Source organism: Geospiza fortis, unplaced genomic scaffold (assembly GCF_000277835.1).
Source record: "Geospiza fortis unplaced genomic scaffold, GeoFor_1.0 scaffold366, whole genome shotgun sequence".
NCBI classification, from domain to species: Eukaryota; Metazoa; Chordata; class Aves; order Passeriformes; family Thraupidae; genus Geospiza; species Geospiza fortis.
In genome coordinates, this window is record NW_005054342.1 from 1722604 (window position 1) to 1749577 (window position 26974).

The window sequence follows — 26974 nt, forward strand, 5'->3', positions numbered from 1 at the left end:
GATTGGTATTGCCTAGGTAATGGCACCGAATATGAACAAAGTCCATCAATATAAAATACCCTTATTCTCTTACAAGGCCTGTGTGGTCTGGGACAAAACCCCAAAGGACCACAACTCCATTAATCCTGCAGGTCTTAGACTCTGTTAGAAATCTGAAGCTGCACAGACAGTGATTTTTCTCTCTAATAATATTATTTGTATAAGCTGTATTTATATTTCATTCAACAACAGCTAAGTGGTATTGCTGATACATCCCTTAAAAGACTCTTCAGCAAAGTCAAAGACTGACCTCTGGATATCATTTTACACAAGGAGAAATTATTTATCTAATTTTCTGAGGAAGGAGAAAGGAAAGGAAAAAAGTGATCTTTGTACAAACGGAATCAGAGTGACTATTATTGCACTGGCTTTCATTAACACCATCACCACCACCACAAAAAAAAAAACAAAACCCAAACCAGTAGATTTCTGGACCACAGACTCTTTAACAGAAACCAGGAAAAATGTCTTTGCTGCAAAAATAAAGGGATTGAATTTCTGAAACAGTATTTGTTCCTGTTTTGGCTAGTTTGGCATTAACAAAGGAAAACCTGTTTACTGTACCCTTTTGGGCAGCTTTCACCAGGTGATTTGGAGATTGCAGGCTGAAATCTGCCTCAAAATTTCAGAATTTTTCAGAATGTGCAGCCAGACAGATTAGCCAGCACTTAAACTGGTCAGAATACTAAAATAACATTTTAATGTAAATCTGTTTGGCCATGCAAAGAGATTTATTCTTCCCAGCTGGGCCATATTTCAGGGCACAATCTATATTGTCCTTTAATATGTTCTTCCTCAGACAGTTATTGCCCTTTAATTGTAACAGAATGACAAAGTGAAAACATAAAAAGCCTTGTGATTTTTTTTTCAAACACTGCTAATGCTAAAGTTTCAGAATGACTGTTTTGATTTTAAAAGCCACAGTACTATTAAAGCAGTTATCCAAAATATAGTGCTACTAGCCAGTATAAACCTTTAAATCAGTCAGGGATCAAATATATATAAATATACGTTTTTTAATTTAAGCCAGAAGCCAATTATGTAAGTGGGTCATTTGAAAAAAAGTTGACAAAAAAACATTTAAGGAAAGCTGCATATTCAATTTTGCCAACGTCAAAGCCAATGAGCATCATTAGCTCAGCAAGCTCAGCTAATGAGGTCCAGGCAGAGCAAGCCTTATAGAGGAATCTTTCAGAGAGCCATTCTGTAGCCCCTTCGCAAGTTCCAAGTCACTCTACTACAAATTTGGAACAGGTGAAGCCTTCATTGCAGGTGACTTATTTTTGAATGTTGATGATGTCAGCCCATAAACTTCACTTATGCAAAAGAAGAGATGGCGTGAAATATGTGCTTGCTTGGCCAAACTACCTAAGGAGCTTGACGGTGGCTTGGAGGCAGGCGGCACTGCTCCCTCCCCTCCGGCACAGCTCCCCACAGGCTTCCTTCCCCCAGAGCTCCCTCAGCACAAACCCAGGGCATCACCAGGTGCTCTAGGCTCTCTGACTAAAGGCCAAGTTTACTGGGAAGGGTTCAGGATGACTCCTGTACACCAAGAGTAAACATCTTTGGTATATGAAATGCACTTGAACTATGCTAATGCATCTCTCTCACAAACAAGAAGAATCTGCATCTGAGAGGGGTACTGAAGCAGTGACACCATGATCCAAGTACTTGCAGATCAAGTACTGAGTATCTCCTCAGTAGTAAGAATATACTGCTTTTTCTGAGCAATTCATAACTGCAAAAAATTATTCCCTAACCATGCAAAGACATAAAAAGACTTTTAATGCAAACATCAGAGTTGCAAATCTTCACACCCTTCTGCTCAAATTTGCCCTTCATGTGGATATTTATGTTGTTGGGCATGATGTATCTTCTTCCTTCATGCATGTGATTAAGGACTTCTTAGAGACTTATGATATTTTAGCTAAATGGTCACATATTTTAGGATAATCAAATATTAATACTTCTGAGATCTCAAGTACATTTGACCTTCTCCAGTTCTGCTGAAAAGAAATCAGGTAACATCAGGTATGAAAATGAATCTATTCATTTCCCAGGAACGAAAAATTGATGATAGCAAAGAAGAGAAAAGCAAGGACACTCTGTTACATCATTTATTCACTTTCACAATACCATTTAGTATCATCTTTCCAATTACTGCTGTTCATAGAATTAACTCTTCGGATACTGATAGTCATATTGAGGAATATCTTGCCAAGAAATGGGTTACCTTTTTTTTATTTTTTAAAATACCACTAAATTTGAAAACAGATATGAGAAACTTACCCACACTTTTACTCTTTAAAAAATTAGGAATTGTGAAATGAGAAGATTTTATATGCCTAAGCTTAAGGAAGCACTGAATAGAAAAGATCTCCTTCTGCTACACTTTTCCTGAATACAACTGGATGATATAAAAATTATGGCTTGAAGAATTCCTGTGCAATCATATGTCTCTAAAGGGCTCAGGAAGCTGCTTCATCCTGTGTTGCAATTTCTCATCCCAAAATGACTAACCCCCTAATATGAATAGAGATTTTACTGTTTAATACAGCTCCACAAACCACATACTATTACCTTAGAAAAACAAACTCTATTTTCAAATAATGGCAAGATGATAAAGGTGCATGACGATGTACAAAACATTTAAAGGGCTGACCACAGCCTGCCAGCATAAACAGCGTGAGATTAGGCTGTAGGCGCAGCCACAGCAGGCGCTGCAAAGATGCTGAGCTCAGTGAGCTCCTGGGTTAGGTTTGTTTGATGCCACTTAGTTGAGGGAATGCAAGATCCTAAAATACTTTAAAATCAAAAGCTGGCACATAAAATGCATCATTGCCTTCATTTCACAGCTCTTCCACCCCTCAAAAAAACCCAAACAAACAAGCAAGGCAAAACAGAGGGACGGAGGGAAGGAGGGAAGGAAGGAGGGAGGGAGGGAAGGAAGGAGGGAAGGAAGGAAGGAGGGAAGGAAGGAAGGAAGGAAGGAAGGAAGGAAGGAAGGAAGGAAGGAAGGAAGGAAGGAAGGAAGGAAGGAAGGAAGGAAGGAAGGAAGGAAGGAAGGAAAAGAAAGAATTGCAGGTCTGTGAATATGAATGTATGCAAACAATTTAAAGCCTGATTTGCATGCATGACTAAGATGTATTTTATTACTTATAAAAATCACAGCAACTGTCCCGACTACCAGAACTTGCACTGACAAGGCTGCGTCATGAGCTTTTGAATACAAACTAATAAAACCCTATCTAGCTCCAGTACTCTCTAAAATGGTGTCCTAGCTGAGCACTGGCCTAGTTTTCTACGCCTCTTAGTGCTTCTGAGGCCAGCATCACTGAGTTTATTGTTTTCTCCTTGAATGACAGGAAGGTGAGGGTTTTAGCTTCAGGATGGCTGGGTTTTCAAGGGTGGGGTGCTTTTTTGTCCAGCCTATTAAAATTTATGGGTACCCTTGCTGAAGCTCAGTCAGTATGCTAGAATGATAAGTTAGCCATTTGTCTATGCCACAATGAGTAGGAAAAATAATACCCCGAGGCACTCTAGTATTACTGCTAGGCCAGTGTGATTTTTGAGGCATTAGACTGAAGGCTGAGCAAGTTCTTTCAACCAAGTTATGCTGTAATCTTCCAGGAAATGCAATGTCTATTATGTCTTATTGCTATAATGAAATAATTATACCAAACTAATGAAAATGAGACATACTTAATAATTCTCTGGGTAAATCCATGACATAGATATGACAGAACTGACAGTGCATCAGAAAGCTCCATTTGTGCCCATAATTTTCAGGTAATAATTGTAACAGTGCCATTTGTTCCACTACAGTTGGTCTTCTGTGGATGTTTTTAAAAGCAGCACTAAAATAATGAGCACATTTCCTCATTTAGCCAAATATTTGAGCATGGTCATTTTTATGCGACATATTTTCACAGGAGTTATTATCTCTCTATACTACTAACTATCTCACAAGTAATTTTCTTGCTTTCACCCTGGTAAATATCTCACTGTATTTCAGTGGGAAGTTTGTCAAAGTTAATATTGTTTAAGTGGGATCACATTTTTTACATACTCCCCAGCTAAACAGAGAAAGTGCCCATATTTAGCAATCTTTAAAACAAAAAAATGGTGGTTTGTATCTCCTGTAACTCTTACTTAATAATTTCTAAAACTAGTAATTAATATTAATAATGCAGTGAATTCTTACTTTAGCTGCTGTGACATACAACCTTGTTTTATACATTACCATATACCATTATGGATATAACTGGAAAGTGAGCATTAATTTATACTGAATTAATTTCCATTTCCATTTCAAAAGTACTTGATCAGAGCACTTTTAAAAAGTGCCAATATTTTTAAATCAGAAATTGATAAATAATTACACTAGTAGACATTACACGAAATAATTATCAATCCTCCAGTTTTCAAGGAGGTGGCAGAAACACGTTCAGGGACTAATCTTTTAGCAGGACCTGTTGTGACAGGACATGGATTAATGGTCTTAAACTAACAGAGGGTAGATTTAGACCAGGTATGGTGAATAAATGTTTTACAGTGAGCGTGTGAAACACAGGAACACGATGCCTAGAGGGGTGGTAGATGCTCCATACCTGGGAACAGAGCTCTGAGCAACCTGATCTAGTTGAAGATGTCCCAGCACACTGAATGGGGTTTGGACTAGATGAGCTTTAAAGGTCCCTTCAAACCCAAATTATTCTATGATTCTGTGAAATAAGACACACAAGTATCTAACTTGTTTGTAACTGCAGAAAAGCCAGGTATTTGCAGAATTTGTTCCGTCACCTAATAACTGCGGATATTTGCTCAAGACTTCAAAAGTGCCCATGGGGCTAAATGAGATCCACAGGGCATAATATTACAATGACAAAACCTAAACTAATGTAAATTGTTGTTATACTGCTGAGGTCTCAGCTTATGCTAACTCCTGATTCACATCATTAACTTCACACATCATAAGTAATTTGAATCACTGAACACGGTGGCTACCTCCAGACTTGCTTTCAGCCATAAATCCCTGATCAGAAACTCACACAAAGTTTGTACTGCTGCACAGAGGCCTGTGCCATGCATATTTGTTTAGCAAGCCAGGACCATAAAAAAGGATAAAATTCAAGACCATGCCGGCTAGGCTAGGTTTTACCCAAGAACTCTCCTAGCTACTGTATGGACATAGTAGGTATGTTTTGAGGAAAGGCATGTTCAATTACAGGCCCTTACCAGTAACCCTTGTACTGACAAAATTGGCACCAAAGTGGCCAAAAGATGCTTCCTGTGAGCGTCCCCAAAGCACCTGGAGCAATGGCTAGCCATGTCACACAGGATGCCTGATCTGAGAACAGCTGGGGTCACTGCACTCCTGCTCCTGGCATAAGAGAAGCCAAGGACAAGGCCAAAAGCACACACATTACCAGGGCTGTGAGCAGGAAACACATCACAGTTTAGTTGCACACAACTTCTAATGCAAATACAGGACACAACAGTGTGCACACAAAAAAAAAAAAAAAAAAAAGGAAGAAGAAGAAAAAAAAAAGCCTTTTACAGGCACAGAAGTACAATCAATTGTGGTTTATACAAACCAAGGAAAAAAGAGACAGAGACCCTTTGGAAATCAGAAACAATATTGAAAATATGCTGGCAAGAAATCATTTTCAGATAGAAATATATAAACCCATTCATATTCCTCTTAGTTTGCTTATAATACACAAGACAGCATGTAAAATAAGGAACAATTATATTTAAAAGAATGAAGAACTGAAAGTTTGAACTTACATATGACGTAATAATCTTTGTTCTTCTGAAATTCCAGGCCCCAGAGATTAGGACTGAACTCTTGAAACTTGATGGTAAACTTAACATCTTGATCTGGCTTGGCACAGTTAAGTAGAGGTGTATTGTCCTTTTTAATAGCACAGCTATCTGCTTGGTCTTTATCAACCATGTAGACCTTATAATATTCATATTGGCCAATAGTTTTAGAGTCCACCTTTGGGCATATAATATCCAGTTTGTCTCCAATTTGTGGATATAGTACCAATCCTTGTCCAGGAAGGAATCTAAAACGAAGGAAAGAAAAAGGGGGGATGGGGGAAGAGAAGAAGAGATAAAATTTGAGATATTTAATAAAATTGCATGCAGAAAAGTAGCAACTGCAGTGAACAGACAGGAATAAACAGTTTCCAAAACCAAAATGACAGACTGAGCAAACCAAATCTTAATAGTTTGGGCTTGATTCAATATCAACAAGATGTTTATTTAGATCTTGGAAATTATAGACAGATTGTGTCTTTTAGTCCTTATCCCAGTTTTGGGCAGACTAGCAGATTTTACATCTCTCTCTGGCAGGCACCGCTGTTTTTTGCACTGCATTTAGCCATGCAGAGCGGCTAATACAATACCTGGGGAGCTATGGTTCTGTTTTTCTGTTTTGCTCATATTTCTACTATTCTTGCACATATTTTGCTAATTTTGAATATAGAAGGATGACAAAAATAATTTTTCAACCACCTTTAACAGCCATGTGGGACAGGAAAAAATGTAAGACTTTAACAATATATCAACATGCTGATAAATATTGTTATATTACTAGTGTAACACAAAGGAACATCAGACACTCAACCATGTTTACAGATCTCTGTGATGGACAGAGATTTACCTGATCCATGGACCACACATGCTTCTAGGAAAAATACTTAATATCCAGGACAGTGTGACCATTCCACTACAATGATTTCTCTTCACAAATTCCACCATTACTGTCATTATTTTAGCTCTTTTTTGGTGTTTTTTTTGTGTTAGTAGGTAAAGATGGGTGTGCTTTTTTTCTTGTTATGGGAAGACTTCTTACGCAAACTGGCAGGGAGCTTTAATATTTGCAGTTAGACACAGTATTTTGAGTATTTTGTCTTTCCTACTTATATTAATTAACAGGCAAACATGACCACTTCTTCATGGAAGAAAAATACAAATACTTATAGTATTGATTCATGCACAAAATGAGGAGTCATGTTCTCACAAGGACAAAAGCCACAGCAGGTTTGTTTGTTTCTCTCTCCATTAAGACATATTTGTTTCAATTAAGGCCAAGAAGTGCATGTTTTAGAACAACAGCCAGAAACACAACCAATGTACTCGAATGCACAGACCTAAAAGACTTTCTTTCCTCTTTTTCCTGCCTGCCAGCATTTTCCAAAGATCTTCCTTAATGGAGAATCGGCCTGAAAAACCAAGTGAAACAATTCCTGTCTAATGAACACCCTTCTCCAAGTGCTAATATTTAAACAGCACACGTAGTAAATCTAGCTTATTCACAGGCAGCCTTCCTGGAAACTTTAAATTAGAGTATCAAGGCCCACGCAGAACAAAGCTGTAGGCGTCGGTGACCTCCAACCTCTGGCTTGGCAAAAGGAGCCACCAGCATGAAGTACTGCTGGGGGAGAACCCACTGAATTAAAGCATGATGCAACACCCCAAATTTCAAATCCATCATTTACAACTGCTTGCTCCACACAATTCAAGTTTATGATCTGTGCTAACTGAAGCAGGATTATTTTCACTCACAAAGCCAGTGTAAGAATTATATTTGTTATGAAGCAGCACGTAGCAGGACAAAGACGTGTAATTACAGATTTAGGGAACTAGAACAATGAAATGTTATGGCAAGAAAAACGACTGTTGATGTATAAATCACTGCGCTCTTTTGTGCTGTGCAGTGTAATTTCCAGACTGCAGAAACTGGGCTTGGCCACGGCTGTTCAAACCGAGATTGAAGTGGAGACAGGGCAAAGCTGCGCCTCCTCCTCCAGTTTTCAGACATGTCAAAGGAATGCAGTGACTACCGCCTCCGGAAAGCTGAAATGGTCAAACAAATGGATAGGTGGGAGTGCATCCTCGGAGTTACCAGCCTGCTGAAGGACAGCCAGAAGTGTGTGTAGATATGGCACCTAGGGATGTGGTTTAGTGGTGAACACAGCAGTCCTGGGTTAACAGATCGACTTGATGGTCTTACAGGTCTATTCCAACCTGAACAATTCTATGATCCTATGACTGAGGAGGATCCCAGCCAGCAAATATTCCCAAGGGAGCAGCATGTACTCTGATTTTGGCTCTCCTCAGAGAGAGGCTAACCCTAACTCTGACCAGGCAAAAGCAAAGGACAGAGTTTCCAAGCCAACCTGCATCACCTGTGACTGATTTTACCACCTTGTCTGACCACAGCCCCATTTTAACTTTGCTGCTGTGCAGCACTGCTGTATCAGGAAGATGACAATCACTCATATTCCCCCATCTGCATGCCACAACAAAGGCTGGTCACTGTATTGTCCCACTGCTGCAAATGCTTCTTCTTGCCAGCAACTCTTCTTCACATAACAGGACTGTGTAATAGGAAACGTGAGATTTCAAAGGACTGAATCTTTGCTTGTAAGTTAATCAAGTTAGATTCCCATACATAAAAAATATTAAATTCTTAAGTTAGATAAATGTACCTGTCCATCATTATCAATAATATAACCTCAAATCTGCCCTGAGAAACAAAAGACACGATTCTAATTTTAGACTTTGTGTATATACATGTAACAGCCACAAAATAAATTCTCCATGCAAACTCTGAGCACAAACACGATGGGTTGAGAGATGGTATGCCAGGCAATCCTCAGAAACATCTACAGGAAAGAGGGCATGCTTGTGAGCCTTAATTTCAGCCAGGAATTGTCCCATAAAAGGTAGAGGACAGAACTGTCCCCAACAGACAGTTAAAACTACATTTTACAAGAGCTTTAAATGAATGCACTTGTTAGATTTTATGGCAGTGAATATTCTTGCTATGACTCTGAAGTCTGTACAGTTTTAGAACTAAACTCAGTAAATCTCCTTCCACTTGAGTGTCTGAACTTGTAGGATCTAACGCTGATGGGATTAGGGAAGAAAAAAGGCTTAAAATGCAAGTATTACTCTGAGAACTTGATTATATTGAAAATGTTCACACTTTGCAGTTTTGATCATGACCTTTGCTAGGAAAGATATTTTTCCAATTTACTTTCCTTATTTTCTTACAACAACAAAGCCCAAATATGGATGGAGTTAATAAAAAAGTTTCACCTCATGCATTTCAGTTCAAGCACAAAACTTACAGTGGCTGATTAGTCATAGGCATGATTATTATTCCTGCATTTGTGTAGTACTTTCACTACTGTACTTTTTATAAAGACTTTAAATAAATCATTTGCTGGGTACTAAGCATTTTCTGAAGCTATTTAGGAAATGTCAGGAGGATTAAGACTACTGTTTTATGATCCTATTTTTGAAGACCACCTATCTGAAAAAAGAAGAAAAAAGAAAAAAGAAAGGACAATGTACATTCAGCCTTGGTGGAGGTTAAAAAGCATAAGGATTAATCCTGAGTCTTCATTTCTTCAACATCAGCAAGTGTTGATGTTGTCTTAAGTATTCCAAAATAGCATCAAGACTGATGAAATGTTTGCAGGATGGTGTCTATAAATTTTAGTTAACAAAATGGCTTTAAAAGTCTGATCAAAATGTGCCTTCAACTAATTAGAAAGCTTTTTTTTTCACATCAAAACACGATATAATAAAGATGAAGCAAGGTGTTTCCAGAATCCTGGGACTGATCCTGTGGAGGCTGTTACTTCAATGATGGCTTGTGACAGTGACATGCTCTCCACGTAGTCAGGACAGTGACAGCACTGGAACCACTGCTTTCTATAAAAAGCCTTCTAACTTTCTGCATTTCAGCTCTACGTATGATTTACTGCAGAACTTAAATACCAACACAGGCCCCTGGACCCCAACAAAAACTTAAGAGAAAAGCTTAGCAAGCTTCCCAACTCATTCCTGTCAGCAGTCAGATATGGAGAGACTCTTGGAGCATTTGAAAAATCCTGCTCACAATAAATAATCCTGGTGCCTGCTGTGAGAAAGCACAGAAAAGTATATTAAGTACCATATAAGCTGTGTGATGAAATTCATGCACTTTCTGTCTGGCACTTTTCGATACAGATGGCATTTTTACTGTCAGCCCAAAACTGGTGCATTGTGGGCGACATTTGACATCTGTGCAAAAGCCCATGGATGTGAATCCCTCCCACATGTCCAACTAGTCATGCAGCTCATCAAATAACAACACCTTGCAGAGTTCCCAAACCTTTTTTAAAATAATTGTTGTACTTGACCAAAAAGTCACAGAGTTACAAACAGAAATTGGGAACAGAGTAGTTCATTCCCGACTCACACCAACACTTCAATGATTTTATCTACCACACTTATTTTGAGTCTCAGCAGCAGTTCCTGGCAATAACGCAACCTTACTTGTCAAAGTCTTCAAGAAGTTAAACTTGATTGTGACTTTTTTTTTAAGTATCTTAGTTTCCAAAGAATTTAAGAATCTACTTATTGTTTAGAGAAACAAACTTAGTACATTCAACCATACTAATTTACAAAGGAATTTTGCTTAATGATAGCCACACAAACTTGCCTAACCTCATAATAGCAAACTCTCTCTCAAAAAAAAGTAGAACTTAACCTGCCCACACTCTCATTCACTGAGAATATTCTATCATTTCTTAGTATGCAGAAAATTCTGAAATTGTAAAATTATCTACAGAAAAAATTCTTAGAGAAATAAATTCTTAAGAGATTTTTTAAATCAGTTTTGAGTGATGTAACCCTATATTTTGTCAGGGTTTTTCCAGCTTGTGAAACTAGACACATACAAATATGTACATATACTATAAATATATATGCACACTTAGCTTTAACTATATTCCAGTAATTATAAAATAAATATGATTTTAGAAAGCATGTTAGTACTTGATGCAAGGCTTGTATATTTAACTAGAGAGGCAGTGCCAAATTTCTGTGCTTTAATAACTTACCCGAACTAATTGGTGTAGGCAGTTAGCTATAAATTAATGTCACAAAAATAATCCTAAAAATGTGAACAATCAAGACGCTTCTTAAAATGCAGCCTGAAACCTACTGTTGGGGAATCCTACCCACTTAACTTTATGAAGTTTTAACTACGAGCCTGACTCTAAAGTTATTCATTGAAAAGTTTATTAAGGAAATATCATGAATACTAATAACACAGTATGTTAGTCCGTTACTTATAAAACTGCAAACTGAAACAGAATACAGAATTACATTCTGCATCAACCCCTTACTGTCTAAAAAGAATGTTTTTTAATTAGCATATGTATTAGTCATCTGACTTTTGAGAAAACAACAACATTCATATTTCAAATATCACCTAGTCCACAGGAGAGATATTTAAGCAAGGCAAAAGTCCTACCAGCTTGATGCAAAGCAAATAAAATTTTCAGGAAAAGGCTAGTGATTTCAGTGAAGTAGCAGAAAAACAGTTTCCTGTTTCCCATAAACACTGCACTGCATAAAATCCAAAAGACCAGAGCTCTCTGCAAAAGCTCTACACAAAACTTTCATGTTAGTTTTTGTCATATTCAATACCATGTACAAGCATATGCATGTGCATATAAGGTATACACCTGGCTGTAAATGCTTTTTGTGCAGAAGCAGTGATTTTATAGGACTCATCTCTCTCCACTTTAAATAGATTAAGTGAACATGAATTCAGTGAGAACAGGATCAGTAACTGCTGTGGACAGACAGAAAAACAAGCTTCATCAAAAAAATATTAATGTGGAGTCTGTCATAAAATGGGTACATAATTTTATGAGGAAAAAAGGCACTATGCTTCTGCAGAATCTTTGCAAGAAAAAATACCATAGTGTGACACAGCAAGATGACAGACTGGCTTTATACACAGACAAGCAAATGAAACTTTGAGAGCAAAAAAAGCATAGCATTTCATATTAGAATTCTTTTAAGTGAGTTTTGGAAGCTACTTTTCTTTACCAGTGCAGTCTTATTAAATCATTTTAATACTACAGGAAAGTTTTACACAACATGCTAAACAGGGATGTTTTTGAATTTAAATAAAATTGAAGAAGTTTAATCTGCTAACCTTTATTTATATGTAACATCTTTCCACACAGTTAATGAAACAATTTATATAAGGAATAGTTGCTGGCATTAATGGGACTTGCAGGCTAGAAACTAAAATGAATTCAAACAAATAAATAAACAAATATATTCACACTCATCCCTTAAGAACTTTAATGGCAAGTACCACATTATACAAAGCCAAATTATAAAATATTATAACATGAGTTGGTAAAGCAGTTAAGTCCTGTATTTCTCACTTCTACTGTAAGGGAAAAACCTATGTTCAGGCTCCCCTGAAATAAACCCGCAGCAAACTCATAAATGCTTTGAAACAGTTCCCCAAAACCATAGCTGATCTCCATTCTAGGATTTGGGGTACCTTATTCTCCCAACTCTTCCTCACCTCTAAAAGAGCCCATCTTCTTTCAGACTATCTGGGCCAAATGCTTGCAGTGCACTAAATAAGGGAATGCTAAAGGTTTTATATTGGTTTAATCACAACGCTGGACACAACACATCAGTGGTGCCACCATTTCATGTGCCACAAAAGCAGCCATGCAAATGGGGACTGGTCTTGGTGCCTTTTTCTGGACCTATTCTTACTGACATCGGTTTCAGGATTTCCATTTACATCAGCAGGACAAAACGATGCAGTATGTTTGCAAGTGAAATGTTAATAACCAACACAAGAATGATTCTGTAGCATTATTATGTTTTCTCAAATTTTTTAGTGGAGAGGAAGTAGGAACATGTATGAAATTTTAGCCATTTCATTTATCCATTCATTGTACTACCTTTAGCAAAATACTACAGGAAAGCATTTAAAATACAAGGGATTTCTAATAAGTGTAAACCAAGGATGGGCTTAAAGTGCATATGCTTCTCTCCAAAGGAAATATTCTTTTGCATGGACCTGCTGGATTTGACAGTTAAATTGTACCATCACATCACAGTTCTAAAGGCACAGAGCTTCTACTGTACGGAGATACCCACAGACACCATTCATCTTCAAACACATCAGAAAATGCCCTAGCTGGTCTCCTATATCTGTCACAAGCTTCCTTCAACAAATAACTCTTACGACTAGTGCTGTTGCAGAAACACAGACACTTTTTTATTCCACTCAGCTTAGAATCATCCCAAGTCTAAAGGTGCCTTGCACTTGAGAGAGCACAAACCCTGCAGCCACGAGGTGATATTTGGCAAAAGCGTACCCCTTTCACCCTTTGTGTATATGGAAGGTCACCTGCAACCCAGCACCAAGCACATCTTATTGGAGACACTCAAGGAGAAAATCTGTTTCCTTAAAAGCTGTGATATACAGGGTTACAGATGTGATCTCGTTCTTCATACTAAGTAAGTAAGCCAAAGCAAATGCTGCAGACTCCCCGTCAAGGCCACCCCAGTCCTGGGTTCCAGCAGAGGCAGGTCACTGTGCAGTCCCTCTCCACGGAATCATGTCATCTCAAGTTGGGATGATGACGTGACTACAAACACAGGGGCACCAAGAGCCCCCTTTCCCCAACCCTCCATCCTGCCTTCAGCCACCTGGTGTGCAGCTGCCAGAGAGGTTTTGCTGTTAGGCAGTGTATCTGTTCCAATGGGATGTCATCTTCGTGTGCGAGAGGTGGTTCAGTTTTGCTGGAAAGTTGCCCTTTCCCTTGCTGCTTTGGCTCTTGCTTGCAGAAAAGAAACGAAAAAACCCATGTACGTAACTAAAACCTTCAAACCAACTTGTGTTTTACCTCTCCATCCCCATTAAATCCAGACAGCAAAAATGAATACTTGTGTTTCCCCGCGTAAAAGTCAGTCATGTTTTTCCCTGCCTTAAAAAACTTATGAGAACACTTATTTGTCTTTTCCTGTGCAATAGGTTTTTTGCACAAGAATGTGAAACCTGGCTCAGAACATTTACCACAAGGGTAAGGCCTGAAATGTTGCAAAGATACACAATCCAATCCTTTACTAAATCTAAGGATTAAAAAAAAAAAAAATAAAGATTTTATATTCCGTTTTCATATATGACCTCCACATAAGGCACTATTAATAGCAATTAACTTTTTGTATTATATGCAGAAAGTCATTACTGCTCTGCTTAAAGTACTTAAAGCACCAGAGAATTCTGATCCATTTACTAAATCAATTCCTGTTACCACAAAAGAACCACTAATGTGCTTCACGACAGTCTTTTAAGTAAGGAGCAAAAAAAAAAAAAAAGGATGAGTATGACCAATGTTCTATTTTAAAGTGTATTATATTAACATTTCATCAGCATTTACAGAAATATGAACCTCACAACAGTGCTGGACTTACTCAGCTTCAGCAAATGGAATCATTGATCACTTGCTCTCGTACAAAAGCACGGAAACACACAGGCACATTCTCCTTCCTATTTAATTTCATTTCAACAGAAATGTGCTTTCTGTGTAGAGTTTAAAAACTGCAAGTGGCTGCAGTAGAAAGCAGCAGCCAGTCTGTATAAATGGCTTACTCTGAGAAATTTCTGAAAGAAAAAACACTCAGTAGGTGCATTGTAATTAGTTGCTCTTTCTAGTTACCTCTTGACAAATGATGCATGCGGGTCTGGATGAGAGCCCAACTCTTGACCCCTGCCACCACTACACACTTTAGTACTTCAAGCAGAAACCCCTAGCCTCAGCATTCTTTTCATTTTGCTTTTTCCAGAAACGTGGCGCTAAGTAATGCACAACATGAGAATCAGAGATGATTAGCAAAGCTGGAATTCTTTCAGAAGTGCTTCATATAGCTACGTCCTAAATATATCTGAAGAAAGTTTCCTGCCTTTGATTCCTTCCAAAAAGGTAGCATGTTTCAGGGCTCCATTCAAGGACAGAAGTATATGGAAATACACAGGACAAACACTACTTCCACAAGACTTAATGATACACTTTGGCAACGTCTGTAAGCCTTTCAAACAGAAGATATTCTTGTGATCATTACTTTAATATGGCAATTATAAGCCTATTGAGAAATGCAACTTTTGCCACAAAAAGTACCCATAAAAATAAACATTTTTTTTTGGATAGCACTTTACTGCCCCCTTTTGCACTTTAACATTAGAACAGGTTTCAGTGTGAGCATACATCTGAGGAAGAGTGTGAAGATATGGGGTAAAACTACAGGGCATGATGTTTAGTCACTAATACACTCTCAGGCACTGCTTTAGGGACATCTTCCACTTGCCTAAACTGCAAACAAATGAAACATTTAGCTTTCATTGTCCTTAATCTTGCATGGGAGAGATCAGTAATGGATGGTTTAAATTGCTGTCTTCCATTGCAATCTGAATGTTTATGGGTGACTGGAAAAGAGGGGGATATTGCTCATTAACACTCGTTGTCTCTAGCATAATTTTCTAAAGCAAAGATCATCTGCAACTTGAATTCGGTTTATTCATCAGGATGACAAAGGGCTTTCCAGTCTGAGGCCATGCATATGCTAGCAATGCCTGAACTAAAAGGATGGGTGTATCCTTCAGAACAAAACTTCACAAACTGGCAGGCAAGAATATTTCCATGAATGGTGAAGACAAGAAGCCTAGACATTCAAATACCCTGCAAGCCTAGAGGCATAAACCCGTTCTGCAACTCTGCACTGCAATTACAGTCACTACACAATCAATGTATGTCTGTGTGTCCACATAGATCTGCAAAAGGTAATAAATCTATAGTCTAGTGGCCAGTTATTTACAAAATACTAATTCATTATGACAGAGCCAGAGGGGGACCCATCCTATACCAACCCTCAGCTTCCAATTGAAAAAGTCCATGTGCTGCTGTGTACACTTACATTTAAACTTAATCCATTTTCCTCTGTCATCCTACAATTACAATACAAGTCACAATAATATTAAATTTCAGTGCCTACAGCATTGCACAATTGAACCATTACTGTAATGAAAACTGACTCCCTTTGATATTAACAGTGGTGTTTTCTCTCATTTGCTAGCCATGAAACACAGGAAGAGACCAATGTTGTTTTAATTAAAGAATTGTTGTTCAAAATATGCTACTGGGAATATTAAAGTAGTTCTTTGCTCTTATGGCAAAGATAATCAGGTATTTATATGGTTTGAATTTTGGGAAAAAAAAAGAAAAGAAAGAATAAAAAAAATCTGTGCCATGAATTCAGCTCAACGCAAAACCACTGCTCTACTTGACTTGTGCTCACAGAGGCAGGGTGTGCCAAATCCAAGAGATGGCACTTTATGGAAATGATGCAGAGCAGTAGTGAGCATGGAACAGAAAGTCAAACCAAACCATGTGTGTTTCTTACACAAGTCACTGAAGCCTTCACTTTTAGAAAGCTAACAGAGAGCAGCTGGCATTTGCCAAAGAACTACTTTTTGAAAAGTGCAAACCAGATTGTTCCATTGCTGTGCTATTCTGTGCTCTTCTCTACTATTCCTGTTAGAAAAACAAAACTTCTTATGTCAGCCACAATATAAGGATGCCAACCAAAGTTTGCAGTCTTCCTTCTCTTAACTACAGTTTGCTCACACCTGTACAGTCTTGTTTCAAGACACGCTCCAAGCAAAGTCTATAAAAGAGGGCGGGGACTGTCTTGTTAGTTGATGAGACATTAATAATCAGTGATTGTATCTCCAATTCAAAGACAGAATTTCATCTACTTTGCAGTTGTTAGAAAAAGTATTATTGCATACCATTTGCCTGAATAAGTAAACACTGGAAGTAGAACAAATTGTTAACTCAGAACTGGCAGGAAAAGTTATGCCAAATCAGTAGCAGAATGGTATAACAAACAAACCTTTTTTGGCAAATCATTTTTATGCCAAGGAGAAAATGGCCTTGAGCATAAATCCAAATGGGAGACCTATAATCAGTCTGCGCTTGCTTCTTACATTAAACCCAAGATTCAGCCATTTGCAAGCATGAAGATCCTGTGTTCTGACACGAAGTACCAACTTTTCCAAGGTTTGACTGATGTGCAGAAGCAGAATAAAACCAGGTGGCCACAGCCACCTTCAAGTCACAAGTAGTATCTGACCTATGAAGAAACAAGACTTTGGCCCACTACAACATCTGAGCCTCTGAAATGCAGCTGAACTGACAATAGAGTAGTTTAAAAAATTCTGTAAACATCAAAAATGTGCATTTGACACAACTGACATCCCTGCCCCAGATGGAAGAGTCCACTGGAGGGGCTCAGCAGAAAGCTGGGGCTAACAGGAGATCCAGCCACTCAGTTTTAACCCACTGCCCTGCCTCTACTGCAGGGAGGCTCAGCCAGTGCACCCCTCACAAACCAGGCCCTCTCTTGCAGGGGGAAACCTGGACTCTCAGGTCACTCTCAGTGATCTCTTTGGCAATACACCAAACAGTGAGCTAAAAAATGCACAGAAAACTCGGTTGAAGCAGGGCATACTCCAGAGTGCAGCCACACTCCAGAGGCACAGCTGATAAACCTGCTTGAGCTCCCAGCTGGCACAAGGGACACACTGACTACTGACAAGCTATATATCTCTTTCCAAATGCAGACAGGGATGTAGCTTCTGAATAATTTTCTGATTTTAAAAAAGGCAACAAAGCTTTGGAGAGCTCTGTATTTGTCCAACCCCAAAAAACCTCTTACACTGGCCTTGGTTCAAGACAGCTCATGCTTAATTCGTCCTGCTTCAGCAAAAATATTCAGCATTCAGCACATGCTCGACATGAGCTTTTCTGAATAAAGACAGTTTCCCAAGTCAGGCTGTAGGAGCACAGTGCAGTCCTGCTTGCCTTGGTGTCACACACTGATCCACAGAATGGAAGACTACAATACCCTACAAATCTAATATGTGGCTTTTGGTTTTCTTCCAAAGGCACCTGAAAAATGTCTGTTACAAAGAATGATTACACCTTTTTAATATTTTTCAGGCAGTGAAGTAATCTGTACGCCAATGTGACTTTTCCTGTTCAGCTAATCTGTTCAGCTCAGAAAAACACCCTGGAAAAAGAAACTCCCCAAAAACCTGAAGGTAAAGTGTTGTGCAGTGATTAAGCTGCCAGCTTCTGAACTAAACTGAAATTAATTAAACATGAAGAAAGCAACTGAAGTGTGGACAGAGAATGCTATGGGACTGCAAATCCTCAAAAGGAGTCAAGATGTTCCCAACTCCAAATTTACACTTTCATCTAGTCAGGTATAGAAACCAACTGCTGCTCAGGCAGTAGGTAAGCAGATGGCAAGCACCAAGCAAAAATGAAACTGTGAAACGATGCACCACTGACGAGGAGTCAGAAGAAGCGCAGTTATGTGTGCTTCCACCAGTGCTCACTGCATAGGTTCCTTAAACAAACTGCTTCAAACTTGGAGAACATCAAAAGCCAGATGGGTCTTCCTGAATGAATCTGCAGGCAAGGAGCCAGGATTCCCGTTTGCTGCAGAAATAGGCCTGGACTTGATTGGAGTCTTCTTAGCTCTGACAGGCTGGAGTCTGGCAGAACTCCCAATCCAAAATAAAATAGCATTCAAGTGAGACTGGGTTTTAACTAACAATAATAATAATAATAATGATAATAAAATTTCAAATCACCCTTATTAGCTTTAAAACACATTTCTCTTTACAGTGCAGTGTTCACCTTCCCCACTGTTGTTCTCTGGACTGGGTATATAAATAAAAGCCCTATTCAAACAGAAGGTAAGAAAACAGTGAGAAGCAATTTGCAGCATCACAAATTTTTCAGCCTAACATAATTTCACCATCTAACCTATCCTGCTGTGTAAAACAAGCCAAATAATTTCTTGCTTTCCATTGACACGTGTAAAACTTGACTTTCCTTTAAAGCATACAAAGCTCTGATCCTACCAAATAAAGTTTTGTAAATCCTATTTTAGCCATCACCCATGAGACATTTTAAAAGAACACTACAGGTAGGAAACACATCTTATAGTTATGTATATGTCATACATCAGGAATGATTCACCTAGCAACACAATCCTCTACCAACCTTCATCTTTTTTGGCTTGGAACTTATGTTTAAAACCAGAAGAAAGGAAAGACTATTACATCAAAGTTTAAATCAGCTGCATTATAATTATCATGCTGATACCTCAATAAACACTGGGTGTTGGCTGGCCAGGATTGCCAAAAAAGATAGAGGTCCTGCCCTTATTTGCTGTCTTTGACAATGTATATAATCACATCAAAGGAAAGTGAAGGAAAGTTCTCTGCATCACAGCTAACAGAAAAAAAAAATAATCTGTACATTCTCTTTCCCAGAGTAAAAATATAGAATTTTTTCATAACAAGAAAATTTAAATTTTGCCTATAATGAAAAATAATTACATCGTAAAACCCTTTCAGGCTTGCAGGACTTGCAGTACTCACTGAAATCATTGGAGGTATTTTCATAAAGTTGAACAACCACTAGATAGGCTAAGATTAAACCTGAATTTACAGGGACAAAATGATAACAACAAAAAAAACCCCAACCCAAATAATTCAAAATTACACTGAAGACACTTCAAGTTTAGGAAATTTCTGTGTGCATGTTCCATCTTTTTTGGGTCTTAAGTCTATCTGGGGGTGGAGGAGCAATGCAAAACTGGTTTTTGTTCTGCCATTTTGTTTTCATACCTGGTTTCCAGAAACATACTGTGCCCAATGTACATGTTTTCTCAAAGCCTGTCCACGCTTCAGTGTTGGGGGTTTTTTTCCCCGTTTAGGGAACAATTGCGAAAATTGAAACATCCCAGTTTTAAATATAATCTTCGAGCTTCTATCAGTGAAAACTCCTTGAGGTGAGGGGAACCTGGAGGGGAAAGACTCTGGATGCAGGGAGAGCTGGGGTCCACTGTCCAGGATGCTCTTCGTAGATGATTCCCCATTTCTCCCTGCGCCCTGTCAAACCTGTCCGGCCTTATCTGGGACATTTCTGAAATGTGACATGACAGGCAGGTTCGAAAGCTAAACTTTGGATAATGGTGGGTAAACAAAGGACATCGGTTTTTGCATTATTTCTTTAATTACTTTAACCCTTGTTCGAACAGAAAGCATAAGGCCAGAGTAATTCAGCTTCCCCCTTTGTCATTTGCCTGCCATAAATATGCACCAGTCTGCATTTGAAAAGCTGAAGGAGGCTGCAAGCTTGCTGGACATTTATCATGCTCTGTTCCCTGTTAACAAGCAAATACTTTAGTTGAATGGCCCATTAGCAATCATTGTCAAATGCAGAATGCAAGGTGCTTGAATGTGACCGGCCTGTAAATTAGATGAGGTTGCCCCTGTGCTTTGGAGAATTTCAGCAAATGAATTGGATCTTTTGCTATAGATTTGTGAAGGTTAAGTTTCAACACAGGAAACCCATCTGAGCACTTCAGGTCCTGTGAATTCTGCCAATCCATTCGGCTCCCTATATGCACTTGTTTATTTTTCATTTGTTAAATCACATCGTTAGCTTGACAGTTTGGGGTCTGGAGTCCCCTTTTCAGTCAGAATTGTGAAGATTTCCAGCACACAACTGGATAGGGTAAGAATGATAAAGTCAAGCATGTAATTAACATCTTTATATAAAAAACCCTGGAATAATCAAACAAACATACAAAAATCCCCCAAACCCAATCCACTTTAAAAGTGTCCAAGCCACTGCCAAACAAACAGCATGAATTCCATTTTGCCAAGCTCATCCCAGGCTCCTTCCCAGTAAAGAAAGACACAACTGTTATTGTAGGCTTCGGTGTTTTTTCCCCCTTGTGTCTAGACTGCGCTTAACAAATGCAGAGTGCTTTCTGCTCTCCCCTTCGCAGACAAATGAACAGGCAATAAAGTAGATATTTCTAATTTGAATCGTACCCCTGATTTGCAATGTAATGCTGACTTTAAGTTGTGGGCGTTAAGGGTTGTCAGTTGGGTAGAAAAGCAAGTATTAACTATTTAAAGGCTCTTTAAGAGAAAAAGCAAGAAAAACCACATCCAAGTAGCTGCACTAGGAGAGGTCTATCACTACCTTTACAGCTACAGATCACTTAAAATAAATGATTAAACAATAGCTATATTGTCTGCCGGCTAAACTCAAGGGGCTGACAGCAAACTCATCCCAGTGATTCTAAGTTGGCTGGCGAGGAGGGGAAGGGGGGGGAGGCAGACGCTTATCTCATTCATTTCTAGATTTCAGCCAGCCTTTAGGAAATAAACACCACCTAGAGACAGCCAGAAACATTTGGTTATCTGCAGCTTGACTGGTAAATAGGAATGGATGCTGGTTTGTTTGTGGTCGTACGGTTTTTGGTTTTTCAGCTTTTTTTTTTCTTTTATATTTTTTCAGGATGGGAAACACAAGAGATGCTGAAGTATCACCTGGCCAAGGCACAGACAATGCAGGATGTTTATCTTTGCTGCTCCCATGGAGTGCGAGATGGAGACCACAAACTAAAACACAGCTGAAATCAAAAGCTCTCTGTTTTCCTTCCAGATAACCCCAATACTAGCTCTCCCCTCTGTTCTCTGTGCCTTGCCAGCATGCTCCTGCCCGAAGCCCAAATAGATTAAGGCAACAAATCCCAAGTGCAGCCAATTCTTCAGAAAGGCTGCTGCTAGGGCAGGAGTTAAAAATGAGAATCTTCCACACCTCACAAATGCAGCCATCTAGAGTTTTAATCGGCCCCCATCTCGGCAAAAAGCAGTAAATGAAATCTATCTTTACCATATTATACACCACCAATGAGCAAGAACTGAGCAGCTTTTCTTCACCACTCCAACCACCCCAAGCCACAAGTAGGCCTTTCATAGTTCCTAATCCCGGCCCCCAAGTTTTGTGCGGTTTTCACATAATACCTTACAGCCCGGAGCAAGGCCCTTAGTTTATAACACCCCTTTCAGAGACGTGTCATTTCCAACATCAAGCTAATCTATATGTTGCCATGGCATCACCCTTTATCTGCCTTTACATCTTATGAACTGCATGGATTTACCACATTATTTTTATCTGAAAGACAGAAAATGGTGGTTTTATTGCCATACAATCAGATTACTGCTGCTAGTTTCTCTATGCCTTTTTACCATACTTCAATCAAAAGGGATCAGTTTCTTTATACTCTGCCCTTGATTTACATTACATCTGTAAAGACCTAGTCTGGGTTGTAATCCCCTTATTAACTATGACCAGGGTTGATTTGCCTAAAAATAAAAGCAAATTGTGTCAGACCTTTTCACTTTGTTTTTGATTCGGAACTACAAAATGGATTACTAAAGAAATCTTCAGAGTTCACACGGCTGGTATAGTACTGAATTTAAAATGAGAATTAAACAAGTTAAACATGGGAGCTGTGTCAACGGTTTACATTTTCCATCATGGGAGAAAGGCTGAACTGCATTTGTCTTTGTGCTCTCTGGCTTTAAGGAGACAATGAAGCCACAGGAGATTTTTCCAAGCCCTTCTAACACTGTCCATTTGCCATCCTCCCTTCCTCTGCTTTTTCATGCAACTCCCCCACAAACTCTTCTCCCTTGCTGCTCCCTTCCCCCCCCCCCCCAAAAACTTCCCCTCCTTCAAGACAACAGCGTGTTAGTTGAAAGTCTATGCACGGTGGCACTCAGTATTTTAATCAAAATATTTCAAGCAGTTTAACATTCCTATGTAAGTTTCCACAACGCCTCACAAAGAATGAGCTCATAAGCAAATCCATGTAGATGTATGATAAATGACCAGAAAAACAGGTTTCTTTATGTCAGAAGCCAAGGCAGACAGACATTAGGCACACATGAATAACATTTTAATCACTATTTTTTTTTCTCAGAAGAACACTTTCTTCTCATTTGCAACAAGCAATTTCAAGTACTGCAGGTTTGCACGATGCATGAAGACCAGATCATAAAGGAAAAAAGGTCCCCAAGGAGGCCTGCCTGTGGCTGCTGTGCAGGGCTGAAAGGCCTGTCCATGCCAGAGTGCCAGAGCTGCCACCTCAGCTCCTGATTTCTCAAGCCAGGAACCTTGGCCGAATTTGAGAGGATCCAGAGTGTCACACCTCAAGCAATGTGATCTCCTTACAATAAAAAAAAAAAAAAAAAAAAGGGGAAGGAAAAAAAAACCGAGAGGAAGGCATTCTCATGTGTGGGAAGAGGGAGAACTTAAGTGATTTTAGCATGACTTTTAGTCACAGCCTTTCTAAAGGCAATTACTTCATTAAACCAAGTGAAATAATGTAGCACAGCTTACAGATAACATGCTTTAACATAATTACTATAAATAATGTAGCAATTATATTCTACCTATAAAAGGCTGGGGAAAATAACCAGCTGAAGAAAGCAGCCTTCAGTTTATTCTGAAATCATTTTGCTAATTCACCTGTGCCTCAGAGACCTGGCTACAAATGCTAGAACTATCAAATGGACTGACTGGAAGCCACCACTTGCTCCATCTATTAGCACACCAAGTGTCAACAGCTATGTTTTGGGTACAATTTAGGAGCATGTGTTTAAACAATTTTAACCTTCCACTCCTGTTTCTTCAGCTTGAAGCTGTAATTGCATAGGTTAGAAAGTGTAGTCCCACAGCACAGGACTCCCAAATAAATTCCTGTCTAGCTGAGAGCCTCCCAAACATGTTGTGTGATATCGTTTTAGCAAGCTCTTTGTGCTCTGGCTGGCTTGCCTGTCCTGTGAAACAAGGGCTGTCCATTACCTACAGTTTATCATCCTGACAAAATGTGAGGAATGTGGATGTGAAAGCACTAACAATTCCACCCCTGGTGCTTTCTCCTTTTTTTCCCTCTGTATTAAAACCGACAAGATTAACCCAAATGCAAACTGCAGAGCATAGTTCAAGGGGCTATTCAATCGGTAGTGAATGTGCATTTGTTTACCTACAAAAATAAGAATTTCAGATACAATGAGAAGCAGACTAGTCTATACGCTACTGAATAGAACATTTAGCAGGGTCATCAATTGTAGTTTATTTTATCAGTTTCTGACATGTTAGCGTTCATTCAGAGGCAGGCTGTGAAATATCCCATATATAACTGGTTATCAGAGGGAGAGAAAAACAGCTATATAATCTAACTTAATCAGTGTCAAAGGCACCACTTATGAGGATAACCTTCCACATGTCACTAAGGAGACCCGCCTTGATCGCTGGCCTACAGCATGCAGAGAAATAGTGACACTTAGACATAAGCGATGTTTTTTTGAATGAGATTTCTCTACTGCTTCACTGAAAGGTGCCCCATAACATTACTCGTGGTCCTGCGTGTTAAAGGCAGTGCAGAGCCCTTATGAGGTGAAACTGAGGTAATCCATGCTATCTGCATACATTGCTTGTCTTGGCAGAAACAACACACGCAGAAGAAGTCTCCCGTTAAAAGGTGTCAACAGGAGTTAAACCTAGAGCAATTTTTCCTCTGTGTTTTCAAGATCGGGTGATCTAAAAGTTCTTCAGATGGTAAGTCTATAAAGTATGCCAAAACCATCTACAACAGCGATGTTAAGCCTCTCGAGCAATATAGTCATAGGTATAATTATTTTATGGAGGTCACTTCAATCTCATGATTTGGTCAAGGCAATAAAGCAGATCTCTAAAAAGATAAGGGGGGACCAGGGAGGGGAGCTGTGTTCCAATAGCTACTGCATGCTCTCCATTCCAGCCACCTGCTAGAAATTATAACCCCTAGACTTCAGTGCAAAATCAATTCAGTTTATACACTCACCTTAACCTAAAATTTATTATTTCATACTTTATATTAACCTAACAACTTCTCCCATTTTAACTGCCTACCTGTTCAGCAGATTTTTGCCTTGAGACTTTCAATAGAGTTAAATGCACAGCTTCCCTGAATAAATTAACCAGCATCAAAGATAGTTATTATTTCAAATCTAGAAAGGAGCTTTATTATTATACCATGCCAAGATCTATTCAACAGCTTTAGTTCCCAAGCTAACAATCAGCTTGAATCCAGAGTGAGGACAACCTTCTCTAAGGAGAAATTATTCAGGATCCTTCAGGCAAACAAGTGTGAGAAGAATTAGTAAGAAATTCTGCTTGGAGAAGTGGAGCTGCCTCACCAGCAGCAGTGTCAGGAATGCATTTGCAAGCCTCCTCAAACTCCAGGCCTCCAAGAGGCCTATAAATCACTAGCCCCAGCAATTGAAAAGACTAATTTTAATAGTGTACTTCTTCACTGTGGTGATTAAGCCTCAATGAATCACTCAAGAAAATTCAATTACATCAGCAACACAACCTATTTTTAAGCGTGCATTTAAGTTGAAAAAGTAATTAGATATTATCATTAGATCTACCATTAACAACATTCAAACCTTTTTTGTAATCAAACAGTTTAGAATTAACTAAATGGAAACACAAATCGTGTTTGACAAAAGAAGCATATCCCCAGGCTCCGTGAGATGGGCTGAATTCAGCTGCTCGGATGCTTTCGTTTCACTGATGGCTAACAAAAGCGATCAAGGTAAGTTAAAAAAGAAGCGAAAGCAGGTTGGGGCTGGCAGAGGAGAGCCCCGAGCAGCCGGCTCTTCTGCTTTGGAAGAGTGACCTCTGTAGGCATAAACCCAGCGAGGCCTGCGATGCAAAAGCATTCCCCTTCCTCCTAGGCCGAGCCAAGGCTCTTTTCCACCAGGCACAGCAGGCCCACTCCTGCAATGCAACCCCGGCTCTCAGCCTTTGCCTTTCGAGAGCCTAAACAGCCTTATAAAGCCCGCTTTACAACCGGCCAGGCCGCTTCATCCTCCCCAGTGACGCCGTGCCTTTCTTAAGCCAAAGAAAGGCTTCAGCTGTGCAACATCATGCAAGTGCTGAGCCAGTGACTGGAGGTAAATTTTAACAGGCTTCCCACCTGATGCATATACTAAATAAGTATTTGTCAATCAAAATTACAAATAGAGACGCTGAATTGAACAGTTCAGTGCGCTCCTGCCAGTTTCTTTTTTTTTTTTTTTTTTAGTTCTTTTTCTTTAAGAAAGAGTAGAAAACTTCTCGGTAAAGAGAAACAGAGCAAGTATTAAAAAATAATGCAGGCAAAAATCTATAGTGATTTTTTCATTTAGTGAAAGCAACAGTAGGTGATGATTGTAAGGCAAGGTAACTTGGTAAACTTGAGATGCTACTCCTAATTCAAACTTTGAAATCTTCACCAAACTCCTAGAGATCCTGCCACCTGTGCAGGATTAATCCCTGATCCAGGAAATACTCCATTCATACTTGTCTCATCACCACCTAACATTTCCTCTACAAACTCCCCCGGGAAAACAAGACATGTACTTACTGGAGTTAATGGGAAACGCTAAATTCAATTAACACATTGCATATGATTTAATTTTAAACATATATAACTGAAGATGGAGCATGCATATAAAAAATATTGTAACCCATTTCTGCTTTAAAATTCTCTTAACTCATCAGAGTTCTTCTTCCTATCATGATTTTTGTTCTCTAAACTAGTGATTCTAATCACAAAAGTTCAGAGGCTCTCACAAGTGAACAAAGCCAACTTCCATTTTGTATGTCAAAAATCCAAGGAGACAAAAGAGAAGTGTAAGTAGCTTATGTCACTGCCTCAGACTTTTCTTTAGCACAGCCCACTTTTCAAAAAGTTCCTCTTTCTAACAGCAATAATTTGGTGAGTTTAAGTATAGAGGGTTTTTTTTTTTTAAGATAACGCATCTCTTTTAAGAGTGAGCTTTAAAAGTGAGGTCCAGGGAACGCATGTACATTTTCGCTTGGGTTTGTTAATGAAGAATGACACTATATGGTTGTGTGATGGATAATGCTTAGTTCATTACTCACTGACATGTGCCTTGATACCATCAACTCCACAACCAAATTTAGCCCTGTTATAAGCAGATGTAACTTCGCTGGAGTCAATGGGATGAGTTTGCATCTGCAGACTCAACTGGAGCAGTTGGAGAGTATCACCCTTTCCTGGCAACTCAGCGCAGCCCGGCTCCTCCGCTGCTCCAGCCCGGGCG

The 26974-nt window shown here is 39.1% G+C and overlaps 1 protein-coding gene across 1 annotated transcript in view; it reads right to left on the reverse strand.

The window, feature by feature from the left end:
- The window catches only part of EFNB2 (ephrin B2), a 45022-nt gene that overhangs the window by 17090 nt on the left and 958 nt on the right, over positions 1–26974 (reverse strand). Inside the window, exon 3 of the mRNA XM_014307719.2 lies at positions 5830–6113. Within this exon, the coding sequence (XP_014163194.2) occupies positions 5830–6113 (284 nt within the window). The remainder of the gene's footprint in view (positions 1–5829; positions 6114–26974) is intronic.